This window comes from Rousettus aegyptiacus, unplaced genomic scaffold, assembly GCF_014176215.1.
Source record: "Rousettus aegyptiacus isolate mRouAeg1 unplaced genomic scaffold, mRouAeg1.p scaffold_m13_p_8, whole genome shotgun sequence".
Lineage (NCBI taxonomy): Eukaryota > Metazoa > Chordata > Mammalia > Chiroptera > Pteropodidae > Rousettus > Rousettus aegyptiacus.
In genome coordinates this window covers 30,455,364-30,478,269 of record NW_023416311.1, presented here as the reverse complement: position 1 = coordinate 30,478,269, position 22,906 = coordinate 30,455,364, and the positions used below count along the sequence as shown (strand labels likewise).

General features: G+C 38.7%; 1 protein-coding gene and 1 pseudogene across 2 annotated transcripts; both read left to right on the top strand.

The window, feature by feature from the left end:
- Nucleotides 1-6,297: 6,297 nt before the first annotated feature.
- On the top strand, nucleotides 6,298-6,416 carry LOC118607081 (annotated as a pseudogene).
- Nucleotides 6,417-8,893: 2,477 nt separating this feature from the next.
- ZNF789 (zinc finger protein 789) lies at nucleotides 8,894-22,394 on the top strand. Of its 2 annotated transcripts, none has more exons than XM_016120465.2 (5): nucleotides 8,894-9,042; nucleotides 11,373-11,450; nucleotides 15,460-15,586; nucleotides 20,020-20,133; nucleotides 21,274-22,394. In XM_016120465.2, the coding sequence occupies exons 1-5, from the start codon at nucleotides 8,992-8,994 to the stop codon at nucleotides 22,287-22,289; spliced, it is 1,386 nt and encodes a 461-aa protein (XP_015975951.1). In that variant the 5' UTR covers nucleotides 8,894-8,991; the 3' UTR covers nucleotides 22,290-22,394. The 2 variants fall into 2 exon arrangements, with proteins under 2 accessions (XP_015975951.1, XP_015975955.1); XM_016120469.2 differs by having other exon boundaries at nucleotides 8,906-9,886.
- Nucleotides 22,395-22,906: the final 512 nt, after the last annotated feature.

The following is a 22,906-nucleotide window of genomic DNA, read 5'->3' as shown; positions in this document are numbered from 1 at the left end:
GAAATAAACTAATAGTTAACAAAGCAAAGGGTATAAATACAGGCGGGCCATTAATTGGGGTCATTAATACAATCAACCACCCTTCCCAAAGAATAGAACTGGCTTCAGATAGTGTAGATTTCCTCAACTATTGCTGATAGTCCCAGGGAAGCAGTCTAGGTCCAGTGAATTTTGTCTCAGTGGAAGGCGTTAGTCAGTCCATACACAGTCTTTTCCAGGAGACTCCAGTTTATTAAGAAATAGAGTATCTGTTTAGAGTCATTTGAAAATTAGTTTCTGGCATGGATTTATGAGGGATTTTTTTTCAGTCTTCTGCACACTACCAAACTCTCATAATGCTTCATTTATTTAGTTGCTGCTCAGAGCACCCTACCTATGACCCCACAAAGATTATAACACTCATCTCAGAGTATTTTCTGCAACACTCAGCTAACTCTGAGGTTCTATGCACAGCATTGCTATCAGTTATGCAAGCTAATTACTACGACTTGCAACTTGCACCCTGTTCCACCAAAATGGCGGTCATGTGGAGGAAGCCCACATGAATCACTTAAGAGTTTATAAATTAATTTGAAATCCTGCTGAGTCCTGCAGCTTAATTTATAAATCTTAGCTGGAAAGTCTAGAATGTAACCCAGATTTCAGGAGGCTCCTTTATATCTGGAGAACTTGTTAAATTTTCCTTGGATGTCATTTATGTGGAATATAACAGCTAAAAACTGTCCTTCCTTCTATGATTTCCATGCCAGATGTACTCATGCTTCTCTCTGCCTCTTTCAGAATCAATATGTGTTTTCTTGAATTTTCTCTATTAAACTCCCGTGGCACTTAGGACTTCAATTTCTCCACCCCTCAATAAAAATACAGTCTCACTTAATTCTTTGTAAATAAAAAACAGCTGAAAACTTGGAGTTTTATGGAAAGGGATGACATTGCACTCTGCAATTTCACCATCTCTCCCCTTACATGCTGACATTTTCCAGAATGCACATTCCCTTCATGATATCTCTCTACATCTTGTAGACCCTTGAAAAATGCTGTCCAGTCCCACTCTCTGTTGGGTTTATATGTAGAAATTATGTTTGGTAGGCCTGGCTTCCACAGAACACATTTCTCAGAATATTGCAACATAAAATGTTCTCAGTCTTATGCAAATATATATTTATAGCAATGTATGTAAGTATATGACCTGTGTGTATACATGTGTGTGTTTATAAATTTCCTCAAATCAAATAGTATATGTTTGTATATAGGCAGGTTATAAAATAAAAACAATCAATAAAATATATCCATAGTATAAGACTTTTGAGGAATATGCCCATTCTATGCCCCCACTCACTCCTCCAGAACAGTTCTCACACTTCACAGGTTATCCCCAAAGTCCCATTTGTATTATGCAACCTTCCACCACCATGGTTCCTTCCCCATCAAACTCCTGATTTGGGATACAGTTTCACCCCTAGTAGGGGCAGGTCACTGTTTCTCATCTTCCTCAACTCTGTGTTGCAGAAGATCTATTCAGGGTAGGCACTGCCAATATGACTGTGGCTTTTTTTTCCACACAGCCCAGTCACTCCAGGTATGGCAGGCCAAGGACACTGGGGCCTTAGTATTCTCAAATTCCCTTGCCCCAGCTCATTTGTAGGGTGGGGATGCTAATCCAACAGAAACAAGCCAAGAAGACCAGGGATCAGTGCCCTCAGAGTACAGGAGAGCTACTCCAAGAGAAATGGGCTTCTGTCCCTGCCCCCTACTCTTGCGCAGTGGCACAAAGGTCTGACCCAGTCCAGAGACTGAAGGAACAAGATATATAAGGCAGTTTCTCTGGAATGGAGGTTCCAACTCCATTTTGAAATGGCATTTTAAACAAAAGTCAGGCTTAAAAATAAAATCACACATGTCCCTGGTAGTCTGAAAGACCATGTACATACCCAAGGCTGTGCCCTCTTAGGAAGATCTGTGAGTATAGTTTTTTCAGTGGCAGTCATTTCTTAATCTTTTGGCCTTACTATATCTACATTATAATAGAACATTAAAACACATGATAGCTTTGATGAGAAGGTAATGTTTAAGCTACAATCTTCATTATTATCAATGGAAGATGCTAAATTAAGAAGAGGTAAGAATTTTTGTGCAAAAGAGAACAGAATATGTGAAGGCCCAGAACCAAGACGGCACATTGCTTTTAGAATGGGCAGTGTGACTGGCAACAACGTGGATGGGCCTAGAGGGTATTAATGAAATAAGTCAGACTGAGAAAGACAAATACCTTATGATTTCATTTATGTGCAAAATCTAAAAAAAAAAAAAAATAAATGAACAAACAAAACAGGAACAAGGGGTTAGGGGGATGGGTGAAAAAGGGGAAGGGATTAAGGTATGCAAATTGCCAGTTATAAAAACAGTCACGGGGAATTGTCAATATTGTAGTAACTAATTATGGTGTCAGATGGGCACCGGACTTATTGGGATGATCACTATGTTGTATACGTGACACTAATATTATGTCAACTGTAATTGCAAACTAAAAAATTATTTTAAAAAAAGAATGAGTAGTGTGGCTAAAGTCTTAAAAGCAGTGAGATTAATGACAGGCAATGTATGAATGAAGCAGAACCCAAGGAGTGTAGGGCATCGAAAGTTACATTACCTTTTGTCCTAAGAGCCATAGAAAGTTATTGAAGAATATAGGACATGTGTGTTTAGATGATCAACTGTAATATATATTCCCCTTTGTGATTAAGTTTGTCTGAATTATTGTTACTTGTAGTTAAAAGAACATTGCCAAATATAATAATTGTTGCACAGATTAACCATAAAATGACTAATTCAATGTACTTAACCATTAATGATCACCTTTTTCATTTATAGGAAAGAAATTTACATTTAAGACTTTTAGCATTGTAATTCCCAAATGCAGCAGAGAATTGTAGTTTGTAGACTAAAAGAAATGTATTGCTGTAATCATTATGTTGGCTTGGGGAGAAGTAATATAGACTACAAGAGATAAAGTTATTTTTCATTTGTTTGCTTAGACTCCAAACGGTGTGTCAGGAGTCCAGAAGATCATTATCCAAACAAGGGGAGAAGCCACTGCCTCCCGAAAACAGAAATATTTCTATCGTTTGAATAATCTTTAGGAATGTCTCTGGCCTTTCCTTTTCCATCCTCACAGCTCTAGTTCTTATATTTTTTGTAAAACATCAAGACTCTCCTATAGTCAAAGCCAATAATAGCACTCTCACCTATAACCACCTCATCTCTCTCTTCTTCTGCTTTTCCTGTTCTTTGCTTTTATTGGTTGACCTATGGAAGCCTCTTGCCTCCTTCAACGAACAGGTTTTAGAATTATATTTACTGTGGTTCTTTCCTCTGTTTTGGCCAAAACCATCACTCTAGTCTTGCCATTTAGAGCCAAGAAGCCTGGGAGTAGAATAAGGAAGAGCATGGGACCCACAATCTTTAAAACCATTGTTCTTGTCTGCTCACTGATCCAAGCAACAATCTGTGGGATTTGGCTGGAGACTTCTCCCCCATTTCTAAATAAAGACTCACATTCTGAGTCAAGTTTCATTGTCATTGAATGTAACAAGGGTTCCATCACTGCTTACTACTGTGTCTTGGGCTATAAGGATTTCCTGGTACTTGTGAATTTCATTGTGGCATTTTGGGCCAGGAGCCTACCTGACACTTTGAATGAAGCTCTAAGATCACTGCACTCAGCATTCTGGTGTTTTGCAGGGTCTGGATCTCTTTTCTTCCCACTTACCACAGCACCAAGGGGAAGGCCACAGTGGCTGTGGAGATCTCTATTTTAGCCTCAAGTGCTGCATTATTCACCTTCATGTTTATTCCCAAGTGTTAAATCATTCTGCTGAGGCCCGAAAAGAATGTTCAGAGATATTTAAAAAAATGACCGTGGTATTTAAAAACCAGAGAATTTAAAAATTTGTCTCAGCAATTAGACGACATTAAGAAAATAGGTGAGAAATATCAAATGCACAGACTGTTTCTCATACAGTTAGTCTTACAACATAGGGCACATTAAGTTCTGAGTTAATATTGAAAGTATTTACCAGTGTATGTCATAGGCACTACCCCATATTAACAGATCCTGCTTAATCAGAATAGTTGGTGCCAGGAACACTGTAGTGGTGCATACCAGTTGAAAAGCAGCCCCACTTCTACTAAATTTATGGTAGAAAAGGTAATTGCAAAAGGCTTATGAGCCGACAGAGTTTTATGTGACATGAGTTGAAAAGTAAGGTAATGATTGGGTGGGAACAGAAGACTATAGTGATTGAAATAATATTGAAAAACTAAAGCCTTTCTTCCAGAGCACTATCCCTATTTCTGGCCTCCACCTTCTGTGAGAATAAGAGTACAATCATGTGGAAGTTGATACATCTAAAAAAATTGCCCAATTTCCAGAGGATGGAGAGATCGAGGAAAAGGGATGAATGGCATATCACAAAAGCTCAGTACATCTTTCTGATTTTATTCATTTAAACAGAATATGTCATGAGTAATACTATCATAATTTAGAAGAACCAGAAGATCCCAATTAATGGAGCAAGTGACATATGAAATTCTTAAAATCCATTCTCCTTGTTTTCAAATTCAGTAGGTACCTTTGCATTAGACCATGCAGATAAACAGAAACAATCAAATCTTTAACTTTTTCTTAAATTAACTGTATCCTAATTCTCTTGGAGGTGATCTCATTTCTTTTCAAGGCTAATTGGCATTCCTATGCTTCCGATCTCATCCACTCAAACATCTTTGGAAACTCTGAGTCACCAATATTATATTTCTAAATTTGAAAAGCATACGTTAATTTCCTTATCCCCATTAACACAAATTTTAAACACTTAGATGAAATGTATAATTTTCTATACAAATATAGTTTACCAAAAGTGGTCCCAGTAAACAAAGTCTAAACAGCAATTTCCTTGGAGAAGAAATAAAGAACATTGGGGAAAAAAATCTAGATTCAAATGCTTTCAGTGCAAAATTCTAAAATTTGTAAAGATTTGATCATCCCAATATTTCTTAAACTTAATAGAGAAAGGGGGTAAAAAGAAAGTTTTGTATTTTAAACAACTATAAAATTGAATAAAAAATAGAGCTATACATCATTTTAAGTTATGAATATCAATGTATTAAAAACATATTAGCCAACAGAATTCAACGTCACATTTAAAAATACATCATGATTGAATGGAATTTGTTCCAGAGCTGCAAGAATAGTTCAATATTAGCAAATCTATTAATATATCTAAAGAGAAAAAAATGATTACTTCTATAGATATTAACATGGCATTTATAAAAATCAACACCTATTATTGATTTTTTACAAAGCTCATTAAATGGGCATTGATAGATACTTCTTTAACATAGCAATAAAGGAAGAAAGAAAGAAAGAAAGAAAGAAAGAAAGAAAGAAAGAAAGAAAGAAAGAGGAAAAAAGAAAAACTTACACAAAGCATTTCAAAGCCACCATTTTATTTAAAGGGAAGCTACTAGTAGCAAGTCTACTAAAGTTGAGCACAATGCAGGATGATTACTATTGTCATGATTCTTTAATATTACATAGGAGTCATTACATAATACAGTTAGATAGGAAAAGGCAACTAGAAGCCTAAAATTCTAAAAGGAAAAAGAAAACTATATCTATTATATACACAGAAAACCCAAGAGAATTTAAAGAAAAAGTCCAAAACAAAAGAATTCAGTATTGCAGCAAGTTATAAAATTAACATACAAAAATCAATAACCTTCATATATACAAGATTTTTAATTAAAAATTTATAAATGAGAAGACTTTATTTACAATAGTAACAAAAATGATAAAATTCTAGGAAATAATTTATCAAGAAATGTGAAAAATTTGTATGAGGCAAAATTTAAAACACTCCTAAATGAAAAAAGTACACTTAAACAAATGAAAATATATTTATTCTTAGATATTTATTCTAAGTGTCATAAAGGTGTCAATTATCTCTGTTAATTTATAATTTTAGCATGATACCAATACAAGTACTTTTCTGCCGCTGTATTTATTAATTGTAAAGTTCATGTGGAAAAACAAATAAGCAAACAATAACAATAATAAAAATGCTGAAAAAGCAAATAAATTTTTCTACCATTTATAAAAACATACTATAAAGCCATTTTAATTAAAACAGTGTGATATTGGCATGTGAAGAGATAGAATAACAAATGGAACAGAATAGAAAGCCCAGATATGGGTACAAGAATGTGTGAGGATTTAGTGTACAATAAAAATGGCATCTTGTCTATGGCCATGCCACCCCGAACAAGCCCAATCCCATCTGATCTTGGAAGCTAAGCAGGGTTGGGCCTGCTTAGTATTTGGATGGGAGACCACCTAGGAAGACCAGGTGCTATAGGTATAAAAAATTTTTCAAAAAGCGATTGTAAGCTGACAAGGTCCTTACAATCTGTGAGGTCAACCAAGGGTTGCCTCGCCTTAAAAAAAAAAAAAGAAAAGAAAAAAAGGCATCTTATGTCAGTGGGAAAGACAGGCCATATAAACAAATGGTATTTCCACTATTGGATAACCTTTGAGAAAAGGTCAAATTTAAAACCATAACTTTCACCAAATACTAGGTTAAATTCCAAATGGATCAGGGTATTATATATGAAAGAAGCAGAAGCAGCAGCAGCAGAAACAGGAGCAGAACCGGAAACAGAAGCAACAAAAGCAGAAGCCGCAGGGGCAGAAGCAGGAGCAGAAGCAGGAGCAGGAGCAGGAGCAGGAGCAGAAGCAGAAGCAGCAGAAGCAGAAGTAGGAGCAGAAGGAGAAGTAGGAGCAGAAGCAGAAGTAGGAGCAGAAGCAGAAGTAGGAGCAGAAGTAGAAGCGGCGGAAGCAGAGCAGAGGAAGAAGTGGAGGAAGAGGAGGAGGGTAGTGGGGGAGAAGAAGGAGAGGAAGGATAAGAAGCAGGGAGACGAAGAAGAAGAAGAAAAAAAGGACAAAATAAAAGGAAATTTAAAAAAGTACAAATTTATTTTTAATCTGGGAATGGAGAAATATTTCTAATGATGTCCATATAGACAGACTATATGATGCAAAATGTTTTCAGACCTTGGACAACAGGCAGTGCAGAACTGTGATCCCTGAGCAAAAAGAAACAGATGAGGTAAGGCCAATAATTGCCTTTGCTTTCTAACTGGATGCACTGTATAAACTATAATGCAGAGGAGGAAAACTCAAAGAGACCATAGCAGGCTCTCTGATAGTTCAAGGAGGCAGAGGTAGCTGGGAGAACTGAAAGCTACACAGAGAAAGAGTTCTAGAAATCTGCACAAGGGGTCCTCTTGAGGCTGTTCCTGGCTGACTCAATGGCTGGCAAAGACTGAACAAGAAGCTGTAAGTTGAATAATTCTTAGAGCTCACACAGAGCTGGGAGATGTTCATGTCCTGACCAGTCATAATGGGGAATGCTCACTGAACACCTGAAGAATTCAGTAGAGATCCTAAGGATAATGCCTTAGTAAAAGTACTAAACTAGCCAAGTACTTCAAGATCTGTTTATGCTTAAGCCAAGTTCATACTCTTCTTGGAGCACTCACCCTTACGACCCTGGGCAGGGTAAGAATGAAGCTGATCTGAAAGTCATTTAAACTGCCTGCCAGAGAAAAAATACTTTTTAAAAATTTATTGCGGTAAAATATATACAGCATAAAAGTTAACTTTTAAGTCATTTTAAGTGTACAGTTGTACAATTCAGTGGCATTAAGTACATTCACATTTTTGTGCAATCATCGCCCCTCTCCATTTCCAGAAGTCTCTTCATCTTCCCATTCCGAAATTCTGTATGCATTAAATACTCTCCATTTTCCCCTCCCCTCAGCCCCTAGCAACCACCCATCTATCTACTTTCTGTGTCTATGAATTTGAGTACTCTAGGGATCTCATACAAGTGGAATCATACCATATTTGTCCTTTTGTGTCTGGCTTATTTCATTTAGCATAGTGACCTCAAGTTTCATTCATGTTGTAGCATATGTCAGAATTTCTTCCTTTGTTGTACAGTCATCTGACCATGGGCACTTGGGTTGCTTCTACCTTTTGGCTATTGTAAGCAATATTATTATGAACATGGGTGTAAATTGCTTTCAGTTTTTTGGAGTATTTATCCAGATATGAAATTTCTGGATCATAGGGTTCCAAAACTTTTTAAAGGAAGACAACAAACTCTTAACACTCAATATAAAGTTTATAGTGTCTAACATCCAGTAAAGAAATTAATAGGTATGTAAATAAGCAGAAAAATATAATCCAAAACCAGGAAAATAGTCAATAGGAACATCCAGATATGACGGAAATTATACAATTAGGAGACAAGGACTTTAAAACAATATGAATGTGCTCAAGGATTTAAAATAAAACAATGAACAGAAAATATACAAGGTAATAAAAATAAATAAATGGAGCTTCCGAAGATTAAAAAACCCAACAATATCTGAAAAGATCAGTGAGCTTAAAGAGTAGCAATGGAAACTTGCTTATAGCAGCGGTTCCTAACCATTTTTGACACCAGGGATCCGTGGTCCTATGAGGATATAATGCCTGATGATCTGAGGTGGAGCTGATGCAGTGATGCTAGCACTGGGGAGTGGCTGCAAATGCAAGCTTCACTGTCTCATTCACTGTTCACCTCCTGCTACCCTGCCGGGGATCCTAACAAGACACAGACTGTATTAGTTCCTGGCATGGGCGTTGGGGTCCTCTACTCTAGAGTTCACGCCAGGTGCAGTGTAACTCGAGGTCGAGGCACGACCATAGAGTTGCGAAGCCTCCGTGTTTCCTAGAAGGTACACTGGCGGGGACTCTGCTCGTGAGCGTTAGTGGGCGGAGGAAAGGCGGGGGAAACTTCCATTTTAGCTCCCTAAGGTCGGGGTTGGCAAGGGTTGTACAGTCTCACCCGGGTGGGCTGGGAATCTGGAGAGGGAAGACCAGCCTACATGGTCGCTGCAAGTGGACAGTTAAGACTTCCTGGAGCAGGCGCCAAGCAGGTTTGGGGAGAAAGAAGCTAGTGTGATGAGAGGGGTGCATAGCGTACGGAAGCCACAGTGGCTCCGACACGGAAGGTGTCAGGGCTCGGGAGTCGCCTCCGCGCCTTCTGGCCTTCAGGGGAAGTCACGGGGCGTTTACGGAGTGTCTTTCCAAAGACGCCAGCTTTTGGATGTTACGCGCTGTCACGTCTTCAGCCTTAAGGAAGAAGAATCCGGTTATTGATTGCCTGGTTGATACTATTGTTTGGTTTTGTTATAGTGGAAAACAAAATATGATTAAAAGTTTGAGGGGTTCACATTATTGTGAAGTGGCATTTTAGATTCTGAGTTTCAGGTGTATAGTATTCATAGTAGATAATACAGTTTAGATAATGAAAGGATTGCCGTTCTTTCCTCAATTTGGGGCCATTATCAAGACGTTTTTTGGAGCCCTTTCCTGCTTAAGAGGCAGAGTGTCTTCTCACACAATGTTTTTAGGGAACGTGAACTGTGTTGAGACCTTTTTAAACATGAACTTACACAAAAAGCAAGGTTCACCGGTAGCCAGAAAAGCACAAGAAAAATGAAAATCGTGTGCATCCCACCACTTGTGTACTCCCTGAAAGTAACAATATTGAATTTATATGTTAAAGAAAAGCTAAAATGGAGGCCACAGTTTGGGTATAACCCTGGGTCAACCATTCATAGCTTGAGAACCCGAACTTAAACACCTAATTTCTGGCAAATGCTGACTTGGTCCTGAAATGAAAGTTAAGCTTTCTTGTGTGATGGGTGACCTTGCATCTTCCTAGCCATTCCGTTGCAAGCAAGTAAACTTGTACAACACTGCTACTCTAAAAGGAATGTAAGTCTCTAATAATCATGGAAAAAAAGGTGCTTCTTCATTCGCGTGTAGGGGGAAGAAAAATAATTTTCTCTCAGCCCTTCTGAGTTCTTCACTAACACCCCTGCAATAAAAGATTAAGAGAAAAATAAACAAATTATTAACATGTATACCTCATGTATATATGAGAGATAATCAGGGAAAAGTGAGCAACTCCAGGCTTGGCTTAGAATTCAGGCCTAAGTACCCTCTTAATAGGGAAAGGGGTGGGAGAATGTACGTCTCTTAGAGTAAAGGATGAAGGGGGGCCCTTAGGAGAAGATAGGAGGTCTGATAGTTTGTGACAAAATTTGTGCGGGTGTGGTGTTGACTTCTAGTCTTACCTCCTGTGACAAGAGTCAGTCTTCCCTGGTTGATGAAACTCCCTGGAAGGAACTTAAGACAATTGAGTCCTTTTGGAGGATCTGTCTTTAGGCAGATAAGGGGAATTCATAGAAAGGGTCTTTCTACATTTACTATTTTCAAGTGCCTGCAGCTAAAAATAATATTCCAAAGGGACATATTTGGGGGTAGGGCATTCTGCTACCCTTCACATGCTTTAAACTGCCAAGAGCCATGCTTCTTAACGCTTTTGAGTTTTGAGATCTTGTTTGCAGTTTGTTTTTCACTCAAAAAATTCATATCAAGTAAAGCTGAATTTCTTTTGACAATAATTACCTCCTTGTATATAATAGGTAGCCTGAAGTCTCAGATTACTGCTCTAAAAATCATGTTTATGCTCCCTAAGCTGATTCTGTATGATGTAGAAATAAATGAAGACCACCCAAAGAACAAACATTCTCATTCAGAACCTGCTATAAGCAAGGGAGTCAGCCACCATCACTTGTGTATTGCAGAGTCTCAAAGGCAGGGAGGGGAAAGCTTTATAGTGGTAAAAAGGGAAGGCTGAAATATGCTCAGATTGGAATTTGTCATCTTGGGAAAGTTAGAGCACGTTAGATTAATATAATCAGGACATTCTAGCTGGTTGGATAGTAGGGGACATGTTTAGCTTTCTCTGTTGGTCCTAAATTGGAGGAGGGGGTAAATATTAGCAATAAGTTTTCAGTTATTGACCGAGTCCTGATTTAGGGCATATTACAGCGTTGGTTGTAATTTGAGTTTTGGCCTAGTTGCTTCAGGTTGCAGGTCAGAGTACTGTTTTATCTCTTTTTATTCCTTTATGTATTCAGTCTCTCAATGAATACAGAACATAATCTAGGAAGAAGGGGGAGGACAGGGCTACAGATTCTTTTGGATATTGCTTTGGAAATTGATCTAGCTTCAGAAATTACTAAAAAGACTATTCTAGTGGCTTCTTTCATATTATCACATAGTCCAACACCAAACAATGACTTTGTATTAGCTGAGGTTTGTTGGCCCTGTTGGAATTCCTGGTCCCAGAGTTGCCTAGTGAGTGAGGTTCAACTTTGGACTGGCCTTACTGGTTATCTTTTTTTCCCTTCAGTCTAGCCTGGTAGCTGGGATCCTGCCCCATCTCAGAGATCAGGCCATGGAAGCAGTGTTCCTGACATCCCCGTGGAAGGTGAGCTGGGTTCCTCCTCCACTTCCTCAGTATAGCCTCACGGCCGGGTAATGCCTTTAACATGGCTTTAACTCATTTTTTATAGTTGAGCCATCTTTATCAGTTTGGAGATTTTTCCTTCTTGGAATGTGAGGTAAAGATCTTAAACTCTGGAGTTCAGACAGGTTCAAATCCGTGCTCTGTTTTAGATGTGCCCCTTGCAGCATGTTACATAGGTTCTCTGGGCCAGTTTCCTTATCTATAAAATGAGATAATAGTAGTACCTATAGCATAGAGTTGTGAGGATTAAATGAAATAAGGTATGTGGAGTACTTTGCTTAGTATCTAGTTACATTTTAAGCACTCTGTATGTTTAGCTATTGTTACCATAGTTGTTCATTGTTTTAGTAAAAATTACTATGTATCTGCTGTATACCAGATACCATACCTGGTGCTAGGAGATAAACTCTTACCTGAAAGAATTTACAAGGTGTTTGGAGAGGTACATATGTAAATTCTTTTAATACAGAGAGAAATTCAGATCTATTAGTATTAAAGGGTAAAATGGAAACTTAGCTGATGAATTTGTAACATTATGATGGGTAATTATAAGAAGTTGAGTTTGAAAGTAAGGAGACAAGTTGGGATGCCATTACAACAATTTTGAAAGAACAGTCTTGATCAGGAGGGAGGGAGTTGGAGTTGCAACAGATGGACCATATTGCTCCAGCATGTCTGCATGTTATGAAGCTCTGCCTGCCTTCTCAGCTTCATCTCCAGCCTTCCCCCACAGCCAGAGAATGTGCAGTGTTTTTCCATTCTTCCATTTCTTTATATTTCCTGTTCTCTTCCTCCATAGACAAACTCACCTATTCATATTTTAAGACTAAACTCAAAAATCATCTTCTCTATGAAATCCTCTGACTTCTTACATTAACTACATTACTCTTCCCTGTGTTTCCAAATAGGCCCTCATGGAGGAGAGGGTGGTGGCTTAAAAGAATAGTTTCAGAGGAGGTATAGAGGCCTAATCCAGGTGCTGAGTTGTGGGGTGATTGGAAGTGAGTGTGCAGTTTTCTTTACAGAAGGTAAAGAAGGAACAAGAGAGAGTAGAAACCAGAGGGATAGGAAGGCAAGAAAAACATCTTTTTAACAATAGGAGAGATTTTAGCAGTTTTGCTGGCTAAAGGGAGGGAGTTAGCAGAGGAATGATTGTTTAGGAAAAAACACTCCTGTGTTTCTCTGCTTTCTCACTTCACTTCACTTCTTCACTCCACTCCACTCCACTTCTGATACCAGACATGTGGGGTTTTTCCATCTATCAAGTAGTTCATCTCACCAGTTAAGTGCCTTGCAATGTAATTCAATTCCGATGCTCCCTGCCTGGACTTAACTTAGGACCCTGTGGGTTAGGACCTCAGTCCCACAAGACTGCCACCAATCACAAGTCTAGTTGGTCACCTGTGCTTCTGAAAGACTGGCTATAAGTTGGAGGTTCCCACGACCCTCTTCTTGGGTTCCATTAATTTGCTTCAATGGCTCAAAGAACTCAGGAAAACAGTTTACGTACTGGATTATGAGTTTATTATAAAAGGATCTACCTCAGGAACAGTCAGAAGAGATGCATAGGCCAAGATAAGTGGGCAGAGGTACAGAGCTTCCATTTTCTCTCTAGGCATGCCACCCTCCCAGCACCTCCACGGGTTCAGCAACCAAGTTTTCAGTTTTTACGGAGGTTCAGTGCGTAGGTTTTATTGATTAAATCATTGGCCTTGGTGGTAGGTTCCATCTTTAGCTCCTCTCTCTTCCACATAGTTGGGTTTGGGAAGGAGCTGAAAGTCCTTACCCTCTAATCTCATGGTGGTTCTTCTGGAAGCCAGCCCCTATTTTTATGGACTTTCCAAAGGTCATCTCATTAACCTAAACTCAGATTTTGGAAGAGATTTATTATAAGTAATAAAGCATTTCTTCACCTTTATGGCTCTGGAGCTATCTCAGAAACTGAGGACAAAAGCCCAGATATTACTAGATAATGCTCATTTTCTGTTATTTAGGAAATCCCAAGGGTTTTAGGAGCTCTGTGCCAGAAACAGGGCAAACATACAAAGACCAGATAAACTTTTTTTGTTTTTACTGTAAATCACAATATCACAAGGGGAAAGAAGATAAAGATATAGAAAAGAAAGACTCATTGGATTCAGACCCTGGAGGAGACAGTAGAGAATGGAATCAAAGGCAGAGGAGGAGAGATTAAAAGAAGAGCATCCTGAGGGAGAAGAAGAAGGATGAGTAAAAATGTAGGTACTGTCTGGAGGAGGTGGTGGGGAGTGTGAGAGGAGTTAAAGGGCATGTGCCCGGGGCTGTTATCTGGTCATAACTGCCATTACCTTCTGAAAGGGAAAGTGAGCTACCTGTCTTCACAACCCCCTCTGATTACCTCCCACAGGGCATTGACCACTGGATTGTTACCATGTTTATTTCTCGTTCTTCCCCCTATGGACCATTTACTCCCTGAGGCAGGGACCAGGGCTGCTATGGGATTGTACATGGTGCACTTGGCAACTCTAGGAAGCTGTATTCACCCAGCTATGAATGGTTTCCTCAGAGTAGAGCACTGCACAGCCTGAGTAGCTGTATTGTGTGGCCTAAGCTGTAAGCTTTATTTTTACTTGCCTATACCATGAAGGCTGATAACTTACTGGTGGCTCAGTAAATGTTTTTTGAAGAAACGAGTGATAAAGATGTAGAGTACTGCTGGTTAGGAATATGAGAGCAAGAGTTGTTGGGAATCATTAAGGACCCAACTGTAAAATTAAATATACAGAGATAACTCAATGGGAGATAAAACCATTTCATCCCCCAATGCTTGTTATCCTTCATATAGGTGCAGAGAATGCAGATGGCTAAATTGATCAGGTTGAGGAGACAGTAAAAGGAGGGATTTTTAGGATGGTGGTGAGAGAGAAGGCTGGAGGAAGGCAGGTTTGGTAGGGAAGAGAGAAAGGCCGTGTAACTTAGGAGAGTCCAATGTCTACTCCAGAAGGAGCTACAGGAAGTTTCTCAGGATGAGGGTGGGTATTCCCTGGTCCCTGTGCCAAGCACCCTTGTTCTGTACAAATACCCCTTGAACCCACACAATGTCTTATAAGAGAGTATGCTGGTAGACAACCAGGCCTCTGCTCCAAGGGCTGCAACAGTGTATGAATGAGACACCTTCCATTCTCGGCCCACTTGAAGTGAACACACAATTGCAAATGGAAACTTCTACTGCTTACATTGTGATGAACACTTTATCTCTCTGGATATACTCTCTACCTTTCCCCACTTTGGGCTGTGCCCTAGGAGGCTGACCTTTACATTTACCTTCAGTGGCTGCATTCCTCCAAGGCCCTGCCTCCAGCCTTGTACTCTTTCCAGCAACTTTCTGGATTCCAGTAATCCTTCTGCCTATCTTCCTCTTGCTCAGCATAGCCAGCCCCTGCATACTTCTGCAGGCCTTGTTGCTTCCTGGGAAGCCTCTCCATTTCTTTGTGACTAGTGGGCATACTAAGCTACCCTCAGTGACCTCATTTGTGTTTGCCATCTCTTCCCTATGGGAACCTGGGCAGAAGAAACATATATTTATAAAAGTTAGTATTGTATAGAGCAGAGGTCAGCAAGCTGATATTGACCGGATAGTAAAGTTTTATTGCAACACAGCCATATCCATTCTCTTACCTGTCCTCCATAGCTTTATTTTCTGCTGCAGTGGCAGGGTTGAATAATTGAAGCAGATACCAAATAGCCTGAGAAGCCTAAAATATGTACCATCTGGCCCTCTAGAGAAAAAATTTAATAACTCTAGTATAGAGGAAAGAATGTGCCTGCCTGGGGGTGGGAAGACTGGAATTGATCCCTGCCGAATCTACTTATTAATTGAATGAACTTGGCTAAGTCACTTTACCTCATCAAACCTGACCTATAGAATAATAGTACTACCTTGCAAAGTTATTGTCAAAATTGAAGCTATAATTAGTCGCTGTGTTTTCAGGAGATGCTGTCCTTTGAGGATGTGGCTATGTACTTCACCAGAGAAGAGTGGAACAAACTTGATTGGACTCAAAAGGACCTCTACAGAGATGTAATGCTGGAGAATTACAGAAACATGATCTTATTGGGTAATGACTCTGCTTAAAGATTTGACTTTGAGTGCTTTGAGTGTCTAGTCCTTAATCCCTTTTCTGCAATTCCAAAATCAGAAAAAGCTCTGAAAACCAGAAGTGTTTTCATAACCCAATTGGCTGCAAGATCCATCCAGAAATCATTGGTGGCAAAACCTGATTTCATCCTACAGGAAATTTATCATCCTTATTTTTCCCATTTGGTCTTCATATTTGTTTTGTTTTGGTTTTTCTTTGGCATCAGAAATCTCAGTGTGTTGGATTAAAGGTACAGTTTCAAACCCTGTCGGGTTAGGGGTGATATATAATAGAAAATGACACACCAAGGCACCTTTCTAAAATCTTGAGAAAATTTTGAATCTTGAAACACATCTGGCCTCAAGGTTTTCAGATAGAGGATTGTGGAGGAGAGATAATTTCCTTTTGTTTTAGAGTTTATTCCTCGCCCCCACTGGCCTCTTCCATATCTATAAGACCTCTTGGAGTTGAAAATATTGTGGCTAATTTGGATTCCAAAGGCTAGCTTTTTATCCTCTTGAAAATCTTATTTGTTTTCTCTGGAAATGGGTTTCTTCTTTGCAACATCACTAGTTGTGTCTTAACTGACTTCATTTTTGAACCTTCACTGCTTTTGTCTTCCCAGGAGCCAGCCTTTATCTTATTCCAATGCTGTGTCCTACTGTAGGAGTTTCCTGGATAGTTTTCTTTTTAGGACCACATATCAAATATTGTAGACCCCCACACTGACACTATTGGCACAAAGTCTGTCATGAGATCATTCACTCACCTTTAGATTTGTTAATATTTCTTTTCCCGTTAAAAATTCTAAGAGCATACTTGAATACATGGAAGGTGTAGGAAAGCATGAAGGGAAGAAGAAAACATTCAAAGGTAACACCGTTGGAATATTTCCTTTCATTTTTTTCTTTCCCTATGTTCTTAAAAAAATGTAGCTGAGCATGTTTGTATACTTCTGTAATCCCTTTCAAACTTAATGTTGAGACAGGAAAAAATGGTGTAGATGGCAGAGGCTCTGTTCATCCCTTTTACGACAAAATCAAAGTTGTGACAGAAACACGGAGCAAACAGCCAGGAAAGTCACCTGGGATCAAGATGAACAGAAGCCCTACAACTAATGAGAGAAATGAGAAATAACTTTGTAACTGTAGAAGGTAGGAGGGGGTGAAGACACAAGGTGGCCCAGTCCTGAGTGGCTGATGGGACAGAGTGGGACAGAGGCTATGGCAGCGGCAGCTGATGGCTGCAGATGCCTCTTAAAGGAGCCATGTCTGCGAGTGGACTTTCTCACTGCGCACCAGCGCTGGGTGGGCTGCACTGGGGCCACCAGGGACTTACAGGGGAACACTGAGTTGTCAGTGAGGGCCGGAGGCAAGGCTTTCTCCTATACAGAAGTGCTTGAGTTACCCATTGTTCCTCTTTTGAGCCCTGCCCCCCACCCAGTGTGTGGACTCAGCGCTGCCATAGTAGAGAAATCATCAAACTGAATAACAGAGGTCTCTCTGCCCTGGGGATTGCCTGAAACTCTGCTTCCCTCAACTCATGGCCCCACCCAAACCACATCCAGGTGTGTGCTCAGCGAGTCAGGTGCTCCTTGCTAAGCAGAGCCAAGACTCATACTGGTGACAGCTGGCTTCAGTTTCTGGTGTGGTTTCTTGTGGCAACTATAAGCACAACATCTGTGGATTGCTTGCCGAATCTTAATAGGTGGCCCCGGAGGGGCACAGGCTGGGGCTAAACTTGACCTGCAACTGAACCCCTCTCAGGACTATGCTACTGGACACCTACGACACAAAGCCATGCTAATAAGACTGGGAGACTTAGGAGCTTTGCTTAGTACATAGAAACAGACACAGAAAGGCAACTAAAACGGGAAGATAAAGAAGCAGAAACCATAAGAGAGAACAGACCAGAGATCCAGGAATAATGGAGTCAAGAAATCTAAGAGATGCAGAGTTCAAAACACTGGTTATAAAGATGCTCAATGAATTTATGGAAAGTGTAGGTGAATTCATTGAGAACTTTTAACAAAGAGAAAAAACATAAAATGGAAATTAGAAAAGGGAACTAGTCAGAAATGAAGAACACAATATCTGAGATGAGAAGTATATTAAATGGAAAAAGCAAAGTGAATAAAGAAGAGGATCAAATGACCTATATAGAGGATGAAAAAACTAAGGACACTCAATCAGAATGGCAGGAAAAAGAAGCCAAGACTATAATAATAATTTAAAGAGTCTATGGGACACTATTAAGGGTAAAAATATCCATGTCATAGGGGATCCTGAAGAGGGAGAGCAATAAGTTGAATATATATTTGAAGAAATAATGATGGAAAACTTTCCTAACCTGGCAAAGACATAAAACCCCAGGTAACTCAGAGAATCCCCAAAACCAGGAACACAAAGAGGCCCACAACAAGATACATTAGAGTTAAAATGCCAAAGGTTAAATACAAAGAGAGAATCTTAAAAGCAGCAAGAGAAAAGCTGTTAATTACCTACAAGGGAGCACCCATAAGACTGGCAGCTGATGTCTCAAAAGAAACTATGCACGACAGAAGGGCTTGGCACAAAATATTCGATGTGATGAAGACCCAGGATCTACAACTAAGAATACTTTATCCAGCAAAGCTTTCATTTAGAGTTGAAGAATAGATAAAGAGCTTCCCAGACAAAAATAAGCTAAAGGAATTTATCACCAAGCCAGTATTACAGGAAATGTTGGAGAGACTTCTTTAAGAAGAAAAAACATGTATCAAAAACAAGAATAAAGAATGGAAATAACTACATTCCTATCAATAAGTACCTCACATGGAAAAGAATTAAGTGCTCCAACCAAAAGATGGAGCGGCTGAATGGATAAGAAAACAAGACCCCTATGTATGTTTCCTACATGAGACTCACTTCAGATTAAAAGACACACAGACTAAAAGGAAGGGGATGGTAAAAGATATTGCCTTGATGGACCTATAAGGTATGTCCTGAATGAAATGGGTCAGAGAAAGACAAATATCACATGATTTCACATACATGTGGAATCTATAGAACAAAATAACAACAACAACAACAAAAATGGAAAAATGGAAATAAACTCATAGATAAAATTTTGAGGGCTACTAAATGGGAGGGATGTTTGAGGGGACAGTGAGAAAAGGCAAAAGGATTAAGAAGTACAAATGGATATTTGCAGAATAAACATGGAGATGTAGAGTGTAGCATGGGGAAGATGGTTAATAATGTTAAAATATGTAAGGACAAAGAGGGTTACTAGATTTAGTGGGGTGATCACTTTGTGAGTTATATAGATCTCTTATCACTATGCTGTATAACTGAAACAAATACATTATTGTATGCCAACTATAATTGAGAAAAAAACTAATTGTACAATATAAATATGAGCAACTAATTGTCTTATATATCAATAAATTTGGGGGGAAAAAAACCTTAATGTTATAGCATCAGCATTTCCCCTATGTTATTAAAAGCCCCCATAAATATAGTAAATGATTTTAACGTAATTTTATTGTATGATCCATAATATTTACTCATTTTCTCATTTATGAATGTTTAGTGGCTTTGTGTTTGTTTTTTGGTTTGCTTTTGCATTTATCATTTTCTGTATTATAACATTCTAATGGATATTTCTGACTATAAATCCTTACATGAATTTCTGATTATTCCCTGAGGTATATTCCTAGGACTGGATTTTGGAGTTAAAGGGTATGGGCACTCTTGAGTCTCTTAATATATACATATTACTGAATGATTTTTAAATAACAGAGAAGAAAGTAAAAGTCATCTGCAGGCCTACTGCTCAAATAATTTCTGTTGACATTTTGGTTTACTTTTTCCTAGTCTTTTCATATATGTGTATACTTATGTACATACACATATACATTTAGTTTTAAAAAACAAAACTTGGATCATACTTTACATGAGTTTTGAATCATACCATGTATGAATTTTGTATTTTGCTTTAAATATCCAGGGAACATTTTCCTATTTTAATAAATGTTCTTTGAACACATGGATTTTTAACATGTACCTAATACTTTTTCCTTTGTTGTATTAATGTTTTATGCTTTTTTCTCCTCTTAACATTTAGTTTATGTCAGTTTTGTGTTGTTACAACTCTGCTGAACATCTTTGGAACATTAATTTTTGTCCTTATTGTTCCTTAGACTGTATTTCTGAGAGTGAAATTACCACATCCAAGGTGTGAATATTGTTCAGGCTATCAATAAAGACTACCAAATTTTCAGAAAGATTGTTCCGGTTTCTATTCTCAGTAGCGCTTTGATTATTGTTCTTATCTCTGCTTGCTCCTGTAGACCCAAAGGTTAAACTGAGCTTTAGGACATCTCTCTGTAACTCACTAACCACCACATCCCATTTACTTCTCATGAGTAGGATTTCAGTTTCCCAAACCTGAGGTGATCTGTCAGCTGGAGCAATGGGAAGACCCATGGATCCTGGATCTACCAAGAGCTGGGACTAGGAAGTCTTCCAGTAGTGCTTGCCCAGGTGAGTGAGAAGACCCAGTCAAGTGGAAATCATAAACAGGAAGGGAAGTCACATTACTGAACCCATTTCTGTGGCCCGGATACTGAGCCAGCTGTTTAGCATATCGGCTCCCACTTCATCCCTACTGCCCTCTGAAGGTAGTAGGTTTGACCATCATCCCTATTTTTCAGATGAAGAAGCACATAGCTTAAGCTATCTATCACACAGTAGGTTGCTAGTTGGGATTTGATTTCAAGTCTACAAAGCTTATTCTCTTTCTACTGCAGTGAAGTACTTCCCTGAAGCAGCCGGTGTGGTGTTTTCTGACAGCTGCTATGCCATCCTAGATACTGCTTTATTCTACTCTCATTACTTATCCTTTCTACTTTGTCTTGTTTCCCTGCATTCCTTTTGTTTTCCACATTCCTCAGTATTTCTTGATGTACCTGTTTTTTTTTCTACTTACTAAATCCTGTTGCTGCTTCTACCATTTCCCACATCCCTTTACTCCAGGGTTTCTCAGTTGAAGTACTTCAGCATTTTGGGCTGGATAATTCTTTGTTGTGGAGGAACTGTCCTGTGCGTTGTAGGATGTTTAGCAACATCCTTGACCTCTACCCATTAGGTTCCAGTAGCACCATCCAGTTGTGACAACCAAAAATGCCCCTTGTCAAATAATGGCCCCCAGGAGGTAAAACTACTGATCAAGAGCCAATGTTCTGTTCTGTTAGCTGTTGTACCTTGTTCCGTCTGATTCCTTTCTATTATAGCTTACACTTTCTCCATTTTTAAGGAGCTATTTCTCCCAAAATTATTAAAAACATGCTTATTTAGAAAATATAAGATGCTACCTCTCCTACATTTATGTGACACTACTGAGTACCTATAATAAGTTGTTGGGTAAGTCGGTGATGGGTTCGTTTGGTTCTCACGTTCTGACACACTTGTTCATCTTTTAGTTGGTTGCTATCAAGAGCTCTTTCTGTTATGAAAGCTGAGAGTCCTATGAAAAATCAGAATTTTGGCCTCTTTAGTATGTTGATGTAACTAAATAAACATGTCTTAGCTTTATTTGAGTATTTTATATCACAATTGGCTTCTTTTCCCTTTTTTCTTCTGCAGTGGACAGGTTGGTTATATATTTCCTTTTTATTTCACTAGGTTCTGAAGCCAGATACCAGATGATAGAGCTGATTCCAAAGCAGAAAATTTCTGAAGATTTATTAGAGTCATATAAGGCATCAATGATAAAGCAGAAGATGGCAAAGACATCTTCAGAAAAATTACTTACATGTAACAAATTTGTGGACATTTACGGAGTTACACTCCCTACTGTTGGTGATGAATGCAACCAGGACTTCCTTCAAAACCTTTACCTTTTTCAAGATCAGAATGCTCAAACAAGGAAGAAGCAGGGCAAATATGATGGATATGGAACACCATTCTATCAGAGATCATTGCTTTTGAGGCATAAGCAAATTCTTACAAATGCAAAATTTTATGAATGCAATGAATGTGGAAGAGTCTTTAAGCGTCAGGCAAATTTTGTTCGACATCAGAGAATTCACACTTCCGAAGACCCTTTTGAATGTGACATTTGTGGGCAAGCTTTCAAACAGAAGTCTGCTCTTAATATCCATAAACAGTGTCACCCTCAAGAAAAGCCATATAAATGTCATGACTGTGGAAAATTTTTCCGTCAGATGGCATATCTTGTTGAACATAAGAGGATCCATACCAAAGAAAAACCTTATAAATGCAGTGAATGTGAAAGAAAGTTTAGTCAGAATTCAACGCTTATTCGACATCAGGTAATTCATAGTGGAGAAAAACCCCATAAGTGCCTTGAGTGTGGGAAAGCCTTTGTTCGGAATTCAACCCTTAAGAGCCATCAACAAATTCACAGTAAACAAAACACTCACAAATGCAGTGACTGTGGAAAATTCTTTGGTCGGAATATAGATCTCATTCAGCATCAAAGAACTCATACCAAGGGGAAATTATTTGAATGTAGAGAATGTGGAAAAACTTTTAGTTTCAAGTCAAATCTTCGTCGACATGAGGTCATTCACAATGGAGAAAGACCCTATAGATGTGACAAATGTGGGAAATCTTTCAGTTGGCGTACAAGCTTTATTAAGCATCAGGGCACTCACAAAGAGCAGATATCTATTTGAGACTAACCAGGAAAGTTACCATTTAAATACCAGAACTTAACCATCAAACAAGTATGTATAATTTGATTGTTTTATGAAAATTAATAAATAAGAACAGAACTTTTTTCTTTGGGACCCTCTTTTTGTAGGTAAGCTTGCTGTAATCCAGAATTACTTAATAGACAATACGATAGGCTGTCCAGTTTCCCTTGAGACCTCTATACCTTGGTTCCCCCAAATCAAGTTAAGGCAGAAAGGAGACATAGTAGCTCCCACAGGCTGGAGACCATTTAATGGATCACAAATGATTTAAGAATGCCTTTCTTTGTTTCATACAGAAAAGATGACCTGGTATTCATAGGCTATTTAAAAGTAAGTGCTACTCACTAGTAGCTAGTGAGTGATTACGAATTACTAAAATTTATTTATAAAATTAAATTAGCATGCTACTAACATTCTACTGTAGGTCACCAATACAAGAAACCCAGTCGAAATTCTAATAACCTAAACATCACCCTAGGTCTGCATTATAATTTGCTATTTAGACCCTGTCATATCATTCAAATCCCCTGTAGTTTCTTCTTTATATTTATTATTTTCTTGTTCCACAGTTTCATTTCTTACCCAGCATATAAAAG

What these genes read in the sequence shown, in the direction of transcription:
- ZNF789 (XM_016120465.2), top strand. Translation starts at nt 8,992, where the DNA reads ATGGTCGCTGCAAGTGGACAGTTAAGACTTCCTGGAGCAGGCGCCAAG. An exon ending in CTGGAGCAGGCGCCAAGCAG is followed by an intron (nt 9,043 to 11,372) that starts GTTTGGGGAGAA and finishes TTTTCCCTTCAG; the next exon opens with TCTAGCCTGGTAGCTGGGAT. An exon ending in CAGAAACATGATCTTATTGG is followed by an intron (nt 15,587 to 20,019) that starts GTAATGACTCTG and finishes TCTCATGAGTAG; the next exon opens with GATTTCAGTTTCCCAAACCT.